The sequence below is a fragment of the Molossus molossus genome, unplaced genomic scaffold (genome assembly GCF_014108415.1).
Source record: "Molossus molossus isolate mMolMol1 unplaced genomic scaffold, mMolMol1.p scaffold_m16_p_1, whole genome shotgun sequence".
NCBI lineage: Eukaryota > Metazoa > Chordata > Mammalia > Chiroptera > Molossidae > Molossus > Molossus molossus.
The window spans coordinates 29,756,993-29,770,956 of NW_023425344.1; the positions used below are offsets into that span (position 1 = coordinate 29,756,993).

At 45.5% G+C, this 13,964-nt stretch overlaps 1 protein-coding gene across 5 annotated transcripts in view; it reads right to left on the bottom strand.

The window, feature by feature from the left end:
* The window catches only part of APBB2 (amyloid beta precursor protein binding family B member 2), a 281,249-nt gene that overhangs the window by 95,084 nt on the left and 172,201 nt on the right, over window positions 1-13,964 (bottom strand). For 2 of the 5 annotated variants that reach the window (XM_036279992.1, XM_036280010.1), the window contains exons 6-8: window positions 11,936-12,141; window positions 4,606-4,691; window positions 4,451-4,511 (exon numbers count right to left, since the gene is read on the bottom strand). In XM_036279992.1, the coding sequence (XP_036135885.1) occupies window positions 4,451-4,511; window positions 4,606-4,691; window positions 11,936-12,141 (353 nt within the window). Of the gene's footprint in view, window positions 1-4,450; window positions 4,512-4,605; window positions 4,692-5,069; window positions 5,133-11,935; window positions 12,145-13,964 lie in introns of all 5 variants that reach the window. The other 3 variants (XM_036279983.1, XM_036280001.1, XM_036280029.1) reach the window with 2 other exon arrangements.

A 13,964-nucleotide genomic window follows, 5' to 3' on the forward strand; every position in this document is an offset into this window, starting at 1 on the left:
TATTTAGAGGTCTCATGGAACTAACGATTGCCAAGAAGCCCAGACTCACAGAGGCTGCAGAGGTTTCAGAAATACCCACATCCTGACAGCCTTAAAATGGGTTTAATTTTTTTTTAGCATGGAAGTCTCATTTAGGGAGTAAGGAAGACACTTTCTATAATAATCTTTTTAGTAATCACTCCTCAGGGACGACACTTAGAATTTCATGATATATGAAATTAAATTTTATATATATATATATATATATATATATATATATATATATATATATATAAAGACTAGATACTTTCTGCTTATTGGTGGTGGGCACTTGGTTTCCTAATCCATGGCAGACTGAAAACTGTAAATGTTTATCTAAAGAAGTGACTTCTACAGAGCTAGGACATTTGGAAATTCCTAGTCTTGTAGCCACTGGTCCCCTCTAAGTGCCCCAGGCATCGTTAAATAGGTGAGGAGTGACTAGGAGGGTAGATGGGAGAGAGGGGGTGATGGTGATGAGCGGGGTGCTCCTCCAAAGTGGCTTCATGAAAGTCAGTTTTAAACTCACTGGCTTCTGCCAACTTTGTAAAAAGTCACTGCATTTAGGGTTCTTGGATTTTGAAATAGCTGTAATTCTTCAAGAACCTCTCGGCTTTCCCCACAGGGCTTCCCTTGGCTGCATTCCCAGGGAGGGGTGTGACCACGCAACCTGAAGAGAAGCGCAGAGAGACAGCTCGTCTGCAAAGGGACGTCAACGCTGCCACCTGCGCGGCGGCCCCAGAGCGTGTAGATCTGCCGATCACCAGCAATGTGGATCATCTCCACTGCAACACGGGCTTCCTCCTGTCGTGGGCCTGCCCTTTTTACTAGACTAGCTGACATATTACTCCTGAGGGACGGAATGAAAAAACAGCATCCTTGCACTTCTAGAGTCTAGAGTTCATCTCGGCCTCAGTCAGACCTGCAGGCTGGTGCACAAGCCTCCACCGATTTACTGGGAACGAGTTGGCTTAGGTGTTTGTCCTTCGCTTTCAGTGACTAATGCTGTGAAATACCAACAGACAACACCCACATTTCTCTCTATCTATACGTACTTGGAGTTTGTTAAGGACGCTGATCACATTACTTGTTAGGGGCCCCTAAACAGAGCTCCAAGTGACACCTTTCTCTAGACAGCCTAGTGATGTTGGGCTCTGGAGCCCGATGGCCCAGATCCAAATCCTGACTCTACTACTTAGCTGTTGAACTTTCTGTGCCTCGGTTTCCTCATCTGCAATATGGAGATAATGATACTTGGCCCACTACATTTCTATGAGAATGAGAGTCAACAGAAATTAAGTTTTTAGGATCATGCCTGGCAAAAAGTTAGCACTCAATAAAGATTCACTATTACAATGATTTTATAACGAGGCACTAGAAAAACCATTCCATTCCACGAGGAACCAGAATGCTTCCGCTTTATGCACAGTGTGATTCATATAAAGTGGGGTTCGAAACCCTTTCCCCTACCGATATGCTCGGGGCCCTCAACAGTGACAGTGCCTTTCTATACATGAGGACCTTCAGATCCAGGGTGGGATAGTTAGAAGCAGATGTACTTTGCAAAAGTCCCTTTGAAATTCTGAGTTACCCTTGCAGAGATCCATGTCATCCGCCCTCAGTGGAACTAGACTGATAATTCCCTTCTATTTTCTGCACCTTTTAAAGAAAGCGTTTGTTCTCGTAACTCTTCTCACATCTTTTATGGAACAGAGTAGGATATGCAGCGAGGAACACAATACATGTACTATGTTGTTTGGAACTGAGAACAACTGCAGTAACTTACGACAAAGCTGAGCCTCCTTACTAACACGGACAGATTCACAAGAGGTGTGGGAACGGACATGCTGGCCATGGGAAGGCGGGTAAAGAATGAGGTGAGCAGTATAGCTGGGAGGGAAAATGAGAAAGCCTCAGCTTTGGTGGTATTTCAACCAGGCCTCCATTCCTGGGACCAATTCCATCCCCATACGCTCTTGTGGTTTCACAAGGTGGCTTTACGGGCCTCACTGCCCCAGCCCTGGCTGGTGGCTCAGTTGGCTGGGCGCCATCCTGTGTACCAAAGGGTTGTAGATTCGATTCCCCAGTTAGGATACATGCCTAGGTTGCAGGTTTGGTCAGGGCACAAATGGGAAGCAACCGATCAATGTTTCTCACATCAATGTTTCTCTCTCTCCCTCTCCGTTTCCCAGCTGAGCTGGCTAAGCTCCTGACATATATAAAAACATTTTTTTAGCCCTGGAGTGGTTCAGTTGGTTGGAGAGTCCTCCTTTACACCAAGAGGGCTGCAGGTTTAATTCCCAGTCAGGGCACATACCTAGGTTACGGGTTGGATCCCCAGTTGGGGCTCGTAGGGGAGGCAACTGATCAATGTTTCTCTCTCACTCAGATGTTTTTCTCTCTCTCTCTCTCTATTTTTTTTTTCTTTATTGGTTTTAGAGAGAGAGGAAGAAAGAGATGGAAACATCGATGAGAGAGAACATCAACTGGCCGCCTCTTGCATGCCCCCCATTGGGGATTTGACCCACAATATGGGCATGTGCCCTGACCAGGAATCGCACCGGCAACCTCTTGGTGCATGGGCCGACGCTCAACCACTGAGCCCCACCAGCCAGCCCTTTCTCTATTTTTAAAATCAATAAAAACATCCCTGGGTACAGATTTAGAAAAAAGAGCAGACAGGCACTGCTGCCGCTCCCCCTCCCCCCTCCAGCCTGTGCCGATGGCTCTTGTAAAATACCTGGTAGCAAAGCAAATTACATACATCCCACCTTCCTATTTTGCTGCATCCCTCCGTGCCATCAAATTTATCTTTGAAGGCCAGCATGCCAGCGGCAGGCCAAGGACCTGTTCAGAACACTGCTGGCTCTAGGGCGCCTTTGTGCAACGGGGCTGTGCTTGGAACAAAGCTGAGCAGACAGGAGCAGAGAAGATTTCCACCATGAGCCCCGAGCTGCACAGAACCGATGGCAGTTCGGCAGTGTCTGGCAAAGGAGTCAAGGCTCTGAACCTGCGTGCTGTGACGACTACTATGGGGCCCTATTTGCGGTTTTATTCATAGACACAGATCTGCTGAGAAACAGAAAAAATATCTAGAACGAGCTTCATTATTTGCAAATGAAAATAAAATATGCAAAACAAAAATGCAGGGCTCCTTGTTCAAAAAAGCAGGAAAAAATATTGTATTAAAACATGAAGCTTTTCTCTCTTGCATTCTCTCTCTTGACTTTCGGTGTTTTTAACTTGCTACTGAATGTCATGTTCCCTCAGGCACGGGGACACTTGTGGGATGAGTGCAGACCATCACAGGCACCCGGGGCCCTGCCCACCCCCACAGACCATCATCTTCTGGGCTCCCCCTCCCACCAGCTGCTGGATGGATCCGTTGTGCCCTGGCCAGGGGTGGGGAAACTGAACCAGGAATCCCCTTTTACCACAGACTCACCCACCCTCATCCCCCAACCCAAAGCAGACGGGTGTCCCTCAAGTTTCTTGCAACATCTGTGCCAGGACAGGCAAGGTACCTAGACTGAGAGTAGGCAGGCTTCACTCCCACTGAGTCACCTACTCAACACCCCAGGTGTCGTCAGCCTGGGTGGGGCAGGCCACTACTTTGACCTTTCCCGAGACGCCATGGAGCTTGTGTACCCAACACCAACCCTCCCCATGCTCACACCTAGGCCCCTACAGGTGGAAGTCCACAGAGGTTGCTGGGTGGGAGCAAGGGGAGGGAGGAGGCAGGGCCTGGAAGAGGCAGGTGGCAAGGCTGTGCATAAGCCAAGGCTCCAACCCCCGGTGCGCACTCCATCACTCCACTAGGCTTCACTTAATAACACACACAAAGATAAAATTATTAAGAATTTCAATGTGGTGACTGTACTGCATCAAACCCCAGGCCTGGGGCCCTGATTCTCAGAACAGGGTCCTGTGCCACTGCATGACCCCATGCCCATAATGCCGGCCCTGCTGGGACCCCACCAGAAGCCAGAAGCAAAAGTTCGCTCTCACTGTCCATCGTAAAGCACGCCTGCTCATGACCCGGATGGCAAAGAGGTTTCACCTTGACTAGGCCTGAGGCCACCATGGAGGAGGGGGGCGTGAGGGGTCTCAGACCACCTGCTCAGATCTGCAAGGTGGAACCTGGTTTCCTTTTAAGGGCTTCTGAAAGCCCTTAACTCGCTACATCGTGGGAAGAAAATGGACGTACTGAGATACAGGTAGAGTCGTGGTGGTTAGAGAAATCCTCCTGAAGCGAACATGGTCTAGGGATTTACGTTAAGTGTTGAGGGAGATTAGAAAAGAGAGCGGATCGAGGGATAATTACTTAATAAGTGGCTCTGGGTTGATGGTTTATAAAAACTGGGCCATTATCCAAAGTCATTACTTTGATGCAAGACTATAACCTAGTTGCTGGAAGCACGTTTTTACAAACCTTGGCTTCTGGGTCACTGTTGATGCTACAAGAATCATCATCATCAGCATGCGGGGCGTTTCTAGGAAAAAACAAACCGAAAACGGGACTCAGAATTCTACCGTAACTCTGGTGGCAAAAGCCACACACCACAGCCGGTCCTTCCAATGCCCTACCTGAGTTTCAAAGACGCATAGCGTAGTGTTGCTCCTTCAAACTCTTTCAGACTGGGGTCTGGGTTAACTGTGGCTGCGTGCAGATCCTGGAGAAAAACAGACGCTTGTTAGTGGAGAAGGGAGGAGGGCCCAGGACAGACTTCAAATATCCTGAGGGAGGAGAGTCCTCCAGCCTGAGGCAGGGTGCACGTGAGCGTAGCAGAAAGCATGCAAGGGCTGCTGGATGCTGGCTCGGTGCAAGGTGCGGCTCACAAGACACAGGCAACCTGGGCAGTCAGCTCGAAGTCAATCACAACGGGAGACGGCAATAAAGGCCGCGTGTGTGAGCTGGACATCCCTAGCAAGAAGCCCCATCGCTCCGTCCCTGCAGACTGCATGATGCTCACAGACAAGAGAAAGGTACAGCCATAGCCATGCACAAAGGACAACACAGTAAATGAGCTAAGAGCTGACAATATACTTGCCTTCCAAATGTCACTATTAATCTTTCCCCCATTCAGAACAGCAAAATCACTCCATGGCTGTTTCTAGACATATAATTATTCACACAGGAAAAAAGCACATTGATATAAAAAAGGAAAAAGAAAAAAAAAAGAAAGATAAGGAAAGAAAAAAAGGAAGGAGAAAAAACAAAACAAAAACACAAGACACTGTTGTTAGCATTGATATTCACAGGATGGGTTAGGGAACAAATTCTAACAGCAACACTAGCTCACGCTCTCTAGATCTATATTAGCACCTGAAGTCCAGACAGGAGGGCAGAGATGGCATTTTACCTACCAAAACACATGCCTGAACATTATTAGCAGACAGAGAAGTTATCTTCTAAACCGGGTCTTACAAGTAAATGAAATGCCTCCAATTATTAAATGCCCAGTACACCTAGTTTCATGGGAACTGTTGCCATCTCCCATGAACCAAACAGAGCCATTTTCTTGAGGTAGGAATGAAATTAGGGATGACAACTGTCAATGTGCTAGTTTGGAAACTGAGGAATGTCCATGGCTAAGGGCATAAAAAGCTGAGAGGTCAAATTATTTTCATTTAAAAGAAAAGAAAAAAACAATGCAGGGGAAGAGTTAAGTAAGGAGCACAGCCTGACATCAACGTCTTGCTGAGATTTAACCTACCAGCAAACAGCCCTGAGCAAGCTAATGTAAACCCCTCAAATTCATAAAAAGCTCTCCTTCTCAGACACGCAAGCCTCTTCACAAATTAACATTTGATCACAATATTTGATCACTAAACATCATTACAGAACAAAGCATGAAGCCCTATCTTGTTGGAAGAACTCTTATAACAGATCTTCGAATCTAAACAACTGCCATTTATCTTGGACAAGAAGGAAAAAATTTTCCCCCATTAAATTTGAGTGAATATTCAAATATGTTTCATCTAAGATTTGGGGAAATAATACTAATAAAACCCAGGGACATCCTTATGAATCTGTGGCACTGACTTGGTGGGCAAATCTCCTTTCTCAAATAATAAATCAACAATGGAAACTTTTCAACTAAAGTTCTTTGACAATGAGAAGGAAACACGACCCATAACTTATGCTCACAATATTAACAGAACTTTTAAAACCACTCAAAGCAGAAGGAGCCGAGTCCCAGCACCCAGTGCGCTGAAGGGCGCAGGCATCTAAGGCTGCAGGACCCTGTGAGGGCAAAGGCATCGCGGCTTCAGGTCATCGACCCTTGCCCGGCTGTGTCGCTGTGGCTGTCCTTTTCAGACTAGGCATCTGAACTGCAGATTGTCAGAACAAATGAGAACTTAGGCCACTGTATTTATTTTTTAAATCATCTCTTTTATTGAATAAAAGAGTGTGGATGCTGCCCAGCCCATCGCCACTCCCCTGCTCCATCCCCCAGGCATTCAGCTTTCACTGAGGGGAAAATGAATCGTGGGGAAGAATCTTCAGGGGTTAGCTGAGGACACCTGGGAGCCCCCTGGCATGGGTGTGAGCTTTTGTGTGTGTGTGTGTTTTCCTGGGGAGATGATCCCCAATTTTTCTCATACTTTTCAGAGGGGCCAGTGACCAAAAAATGTTGAGAGTCACCGTTCTAGGGGTATCAAGTAGAAAATAAAATTTCTTTTTAAAAAGAAAATAATCCTATTTCGCCCCAAATCATCATCACTGTTTACATGTGAGCAATCTTTGGTTTTCATTTAAGTCAACTGTGGAAGACGTTATCAGATAATGAATTAGGAAGACGAAGATAATTGTGCTTTGAAAGAGAAAAAAAATTCTTTTACAGGGGGGACGTCTGCTAAAAGGCATTTGAAATTGAGTGTCAAGAGACACTCTGCTGGGACTGGAGAGAGGGAAGGAAGAGTATTTTTAAAAACAAGTATTCAGAAAAGCTTCAGCACTAAATAAGAGTTCTCTGTGTAAGTGTGTGTGGTTTAAAAATGTTTTATGTATTTACTCTGAATGAAAGGGTCCCTGTAACGTAAAAGTGGATTATAGTTCTCAGTCTACATGAATTTAGATCTCATGCTATGAAGACATGAGTCAGCTGGCAAACTTCCAACCATCACCTTTACCGGTTTAAATAAACAAAGGTCTTATACAGTGATTTTGCAAAAAAACCTTAAAATAACATGGGTACTCCTAAAGAAACCCTTTCACACAAAAATCAAGTAAGGAAAAATGGAAAATAACATTTTATGTTATGATGAGGTCAAAGACCTTTTTTCCCTTCTATATTAAAAAATATTCACTTTAAAACATTTTTCCTTCCCATAAGTGACCATAATTTTTTTTAAATTAAGGACATTAGAAAACAAAAACAATTTGTTTTAAATTTTAAGAACTACATATTCTATTCATCTAATTTCTTTTTTAATTAAGAGGAGAGAATGCAATAATTTAGCTAATAAATTAAAAAAAGAACCCAACAGATTCTTTGGTTCTGCAGAAAGTCTGCAGCTGCCCCAGCCTGCAGTCTGGATGGTGGGGGTGAGACATGAAAGAAGAGAAGAGACAGAGGAAGATGAGAAGCGAGGAAAAGGCTCAGCCACAAAGTCAGGGAGAAAGGGTAGCAAAGGCAGAGCCCGTCTTCCATGAACGATGGCCTCCCAGTGATAATCTGAGGCAGCAGAGCTGAGTGGTACTCTGGTGCCAGTTACAGCTGGGGACAGATTCTCCGGTGCCTGTCCTGACCTCGCCCAGGCTGCAGAGCTCCTGACCCTGATTACGGTGACGATGCTCAGTTCCGGACAGCCCGTTGGGGGCACTGACCCAGCGCCTGGAGCACGGCACCTTCACGACTGCACAGCAGCAGCAGCGTGAGGGTGAACCCACCAAGGGGTCTTAATGCTATAACCTTGACTATGGACAGCTTTCTTCTTCCATATTTCTCTTCTGAGACCTTGGGAAGCAATTCCACAGCTCAAACAAAAACACGCTTTCTCATCCATCCTCTCTTCTTAAGGAACCGGGAAGCACCTTCGGTTGGAGAGATTAGAAGGCAGACTTGCCTACAGGCTAATAGTTATCCACAGAAATACTCTGTGTGGCTGGCTCCCTCCTCTAAAATTCAACATCTAAGTAATTTGGAACAAGACAATGGATTGGGCGGAGATGATCACAGGCCAAATTTCAGCAGCAAATGCTTCCTGGACAGTGTGTAAACGTTTGAAAATACTGCTGCCATGTGGCCAGGAAACGTGAGCCACTGTGCTTGACACGTCCCCAGTACACGCCAGGATGTGACATGTAAAACTGTCAAACTGTAAGGACGCCTTCAGTCCTAAATTTTTGCAAGGCTTAGTCAACAGATCTGGCACTTTTTATTTATTTATTTTTTGAAGCCAGCTCGGAGAAAAGATGAATAAAATATACATTTCTAACACAACATCTTACAAGTTTCTTCTCTCCCTTAACATTCTGCTTACTCTCATGTTCCCAAATTAGTTGAAATAGATTCTATTTAGGGATCAGAGAAATGGTGTCAGAGAAATAATCATTTCTCTTTAGCTGTTATTAGCACCGGAGACAATGGTATCAAGAGAAGTCATTTTCTGGAAGGCTCTGCCTATGACACAGCTTGGGGTGAGGTGAAGGGGTTCCAGGCCCTCCAAGCCCCTGACACACAGTATAGTGGAGCTTGCATCGGGTGGGAGTCAAAGGACCTCACTCAAGCTTGTCTGTACCGCGGATTAGGTGTGCGATCTTAGACAAGCTCCTCACCTCTCGGTCTCAGTGTTGTCAGATGCAAAAAGAGAGTGACAACTATAGTACCAGATGCACAGGAGGAGAAGGTGATGGGCATGCGCTAGACCCTATATACACCCGATTATCCTGAGCGCCTCCAAATTTATATACATCGCAGCATTCACACACCCTGGGTATGTGGCAGGCTGGGTCCTTCCCCCAGTACTCCGCTTCCTCTTCTCTCTACCGTCTTACCCCTTTCCTGCTCTGATTTTAATTTACTGCCTTTTAAATCTGCGTGGTTCTTTTTTTTTTTTTAATTCTGAATTTTTTTAATTGTTTTTTTTCTTTATTGTTTTTTAGAGAGAGAGAGGAAGGGAGAGAGAGAGAGAGAGACAGAAACATCAATGAGAGAGAACATCGATTGGCCACCTCCTGCATGCCTCCCACTGGGGATCAGGCCCACAACCTGGGCATGTGCCCTGACCGGGAATCGAACCGGCGACCTCTTGGTGAATGGGTCGATGCTCAACCACTGGGCCACACCGGCCGGGCTCTGCTTGGTTCTTCGACTTAATGGATGGCCTTCTGGACAGGAAAAAGGTGCATGAAGTGAACAATGGAAAGGTTGATCTGAAGAACACCTATCCCATCAGTCTATTAAAGCGCTGGATATGAGTCATGCTCTCTTGAAACTTAAGAAACTACACATCCATTGACAAAGTTCCTTGGAAGGATAAGACTCTGTCAAAAACAATGGCATGGTCAGCAACAGAAGAGAGGAACGGAAGGAAGCCACAGCGACAAGGTGGAAGTCACACAGCCTGGGCAGGGCACAGGCCGAGTCAGAAGCTGGATGAACGCCCACCCCCGCCAGCTGGTGCTTACTCGAACTGAGCCTCCGCGACCTCTTTCTTAAGCAGGGAACACAATGGTGGTCTTCCCCGCCACATGAAGAGTCTTGAGAGACCAAATGAAAGGACATTTATGAAAGGACCCCGAAAGCCACAGTAGGTCGTAAACAGCAGCTGGGAGGCTGAGCACTGGGTGTGTGAGGAAACACTGAACTCTAGGGGAGGGAGGGTCATCGGAAGGAACCCTGAGCCAAGAATAGGCAGGAAGAAGCAGACCTGGAGAGGGGGAAACCAGGCGAAAGTGGGCATCAGAAAAAGGCTCAGGGTTCAAGGTGGACTCTGCCCCTGACACTTTTCCCCAGAGCCAGCTGCCCACCTGTGCTGCCTTCTTCCCCAAACATGGAAATGAAAGTCTACCGTACTCATTGAAGAAATTACAGTCTGAGCCACAGACACCTTGGGGTGCCTCCTGGATTCCACCACACCCGCTCTCTGGCCCCAGGAAGTGGGCTTTCAAAGGACTTCATTTCTCCCACAGACAGAGGACAAGAGAGTCACTGGACAGAAATGGGATCTCACAGGTACTCTAATCTCCTCACCTCTGGGACAATGAGAAGGCAGAGCAGGCGGAAAGCCCAAAGCCAAGGAAGAGGAGGGAGAAGCACTGTGGCTTAGAATTCAGGAGGGTTCAGGAACTGAGTTCTACACCTTGAGTTCTGCTGGTCACTGAGCGCTCTGTGCCTCATCTCTGACGTATGGGTACTGGTGTCAGATGACCCCTCCCACCCTGGCACTCTGGCTGCAGGGCACTTCTTATTGGTATAGGTGGGTGAAGGGTCGCAACATGGGAATGAAGCCCTGGAATGGAGAAAGACCCTAACAGAGATGCCAAGAGCAAAGGTGTATGGGTAAGGAAGAGAGGGGATATCTGTGCCTTAGCGAGAGCCGGCTGGGATTCTGCAAGGCCACTCTGGGCCAGGGAGAAATGCCAAGAAGCAACGGGGCTGGGATAGGAAGAGGACACCAAGCTCTGTGAGCACCAGGGCTGAGTTCGTTCATCTTTATCCCCCAGTGCACCTAACACAAGATGAATAAAGGATCGAGTGGAATTTGCTCAGGGACCAGGAATATGATGCTTCAGTGAAGTGTTATCAGAATCGCCCAGTGATAAACAACAAACTCTCACGAGGTTGAGTGGAACTGAAGCATGTGCCTGATTATCAGGAAAAAGGACCAACAAACCACGGCCCTTGTCTACCAATGAGGACACAGCTCGCCCCAACCCCGCGCTTTGAGGATGGAGAAGCTGAGGTCCAGGCTGGGAAAGGGAGGTGCCCAAGCCTGGAAACAGCAGGATGTGGCTGGAAGGTAGGTTTTACTGCCTCCCTGAGAAGAGCAAGTCAATAATCAAAGACGTGGGAAACATGTCTTTTTCTTGTTTCCTACAGAGGTATAATAGTTACAAATATATAGAGGAGCTTTGCAGGTCAGAGATGCAGTTCAAATGCTGTCTATGTCCCCAAAGCCGAAGAAAATGGGTGTTTAAAAAACAAAAGATTATGGTCAGAAAAAAGCAGAAATGTCTTGGTGTCAGCAATCAAATGACTTTTCTCAAAAATAAAGCCACTATTTAATTGTGACCTTTTCCAAATGCAATTCTCTTAGATATTTTGTCATTAGGATTCATAAAGGTTCACTGCAGGACTCTTTATATTAATAAATACCAATATGAGATTTTTTAAATGCCTCAATTCTTTGTTTAAACATTCAGATGTCTTCCTCAGGGATAGCAGAAATTTATGCTGCTCATTATTTCTAAAATAATGTCGCTTCTGCTAAATAAACAGATCCTGTTTTTAAAATAGAAATTACGCATTTAAGGGCTCTCAAGGGTTATTCTTACAGACATCCTCCCCATGCAATCAAATGAATCCAAGGATAATAAGATATGCAGTAATTATAAGACGTCTGGCCAAGAGATGTTCTTCTGTGTGTAAATATTTTATGGAGTCAGCACCATGCAATGGCACCTACAGAGTAAAATATTGCCTCCACGAGCCCTGGGGAATCTTAACCACTTCTCATTAATCAGCCCTCTTACTTTCTGTACCTAAAATAGTAGTTCAAGAGATCAAAAATAAAAACATCTCTGAAGATGGTATTAACACTATTTGGGTTTCAAATGCAACATGCATGATAATCAAAACACTTACCTCAATGACCTGTTGGGGCAGAAGCAATGAGTGTAAAGAGAAATCACAAGTTACAAGTTACATACACTCTACTAAGTCGTTAAAAAGACACTCCATTTTACCTCGTTCTCTGGGGTGGGAGAAGGCGTTACAGAACTAAGGGACCCTTTCCTGGAGCCCGGAAGATCTGCTGGGATGGAGACAGGGCGTTCCCACTGAGTCGTTCCTGTTGGTATGTGCCAGTAATAGGTCCCAGCAATGTCGCTGATCCTTTTCCATCCAGGAGGCAAATCTGGATCTGTCTGAAATGAGTGCTCACTCCATATATCTGCTGGGAAATGAACAAAAAAGGGAAGGTTTTGTTAAAGAGGAAACAAACTACAGTCTTCCAAGTTTAGTACCAACAATCAGGAGAATTCCATAGACAGAGGTGTCTGTAGATTAAACAAGAAGAACTACAGCCATGCTGTGGATACAAAGCATGGTTAAAGGGGTGATAGGGAATAAAACAAGGAAAGAACTGGAAAGGAAGGATGACATTTGAGAATATGAACATAAAGGACCCACTATTAAGTCATCCAATAGCTCCAAGAACCCCACGATCAAACCAAAGCTCTGTTGTTGTTTCGTGTTGTTGAGTGACCCTGGTGACTGAGTGACATCCAGTCCTCAGCAGCCCTGCTTGGCTCCTGTAGACTCAGTCTATGGCGTCTTTCATGGAGTCAATCCACCCATATTTAGTCTCCTCTTTTCTTGCTGCCTTCTATTTTTCCAGCATTATTGTCTTTTCCAAAGAACCCTACCTTCTCAAGATGTACCCAAAGTAGGACAACTTCAGTTTTGTCATTTTTGCCCCCCAATGATGTTTTAGGCTTAATTTGTTCCATTAACCAGAATTAACTACCCAAGTGAAATTTTCAAGATTATACACATCGCCCTGGCCGGTTTGGCTCAGCGGTTAGAGCGTCGGTCTGTGGTCCCAAGAGACCTGGGTTCGGTTCCCGCTAAGGGCATGTACTTGGGCTGCAGTTTGTCCCCGGCTCTGCTTGGGTCGTGCGGGTGGCAGCCACTCGATGTGTCCCTTTCACATCAATGTTTCTCTCTCTCTCTCCCTCTCACTCTATCTGAATAAAAAATGGAAAGATGTCCTCGGATGAGGATAAAAAAAAAAAAAAAAAAAAGATTACACACATCTACCAAATCCATTTGTAAATTAGTGAAAGTAACAGCTGGTGTCCTATAACACTCCCAGCAATGAATACAACTCTTAGTTTCTTTAGCCACTTTCTATTTAAAAAAAATGTTTTGTTTTCTTTATTGATTTTTAGAGAGAGAGGAAGGGAGAGGGTGAGAGAGAAAAACATCCATTGGCCGCCTCTTGCACGCCCCGCACTGGGGATTGGGCCCACAACCTGGGCGTGAGCCCTGACTGGGAATCAAACTGCTAACCTCTTGGCGCATGGGTCGACGCTCAACCACTGAGCCACACCAGCCGGGCTTTCACCACTTTCTATAAATAAATGCTGTATTTATATCTTTTAATAACTCCTCTCATTTGATATAAATATGTGCAAAGTCGCAATGTCTTTTATAATACTCTAGAATTCTAAATTGTACACAGAAAATTCTCAAGGAAAGCAGCCTGGAAAAGCCTTGGTATTTGTCCTGGCCAGTTTGGCTCAGCAGTTAGAGCATCGGCCCGTGGACCAGAGAGACCTGGGTTCAGTTCCCGCTAAGGGTGCGTACCTCGGTTGCAATTTGTCCCCGGCCCTGGTTGGCGTCGTGTCGGCAGCAACCACTTTATGTGTCTTTCTCACATCAATGTTTCTCTCTCTCTTCCTCCCTCTCTCCCTCCTGCTCTATCTGAAGATAAATGAAGATTTATCTTCAGGTAAGGATAAAAAAACAAAAAACAAAAAAGCCTTGGTATTCAAGAAGGGACCAGACTGACTGTAAAATCAGGCCAGTGACATAAATCTATAAAGTAGGGTGGGTGTGAAACACTACAGAGAACGGTGAGGACTGTGGCAAACTGGCAAGCATGTGCAAAGTCCAAAGGCATTCAAATTCAAAAAGTAATTTTTAAACACTGTTGGAGAGATCATAAATAAAATAAATCAGCCATTCTCTGGTCTATGTGACTATTTTATG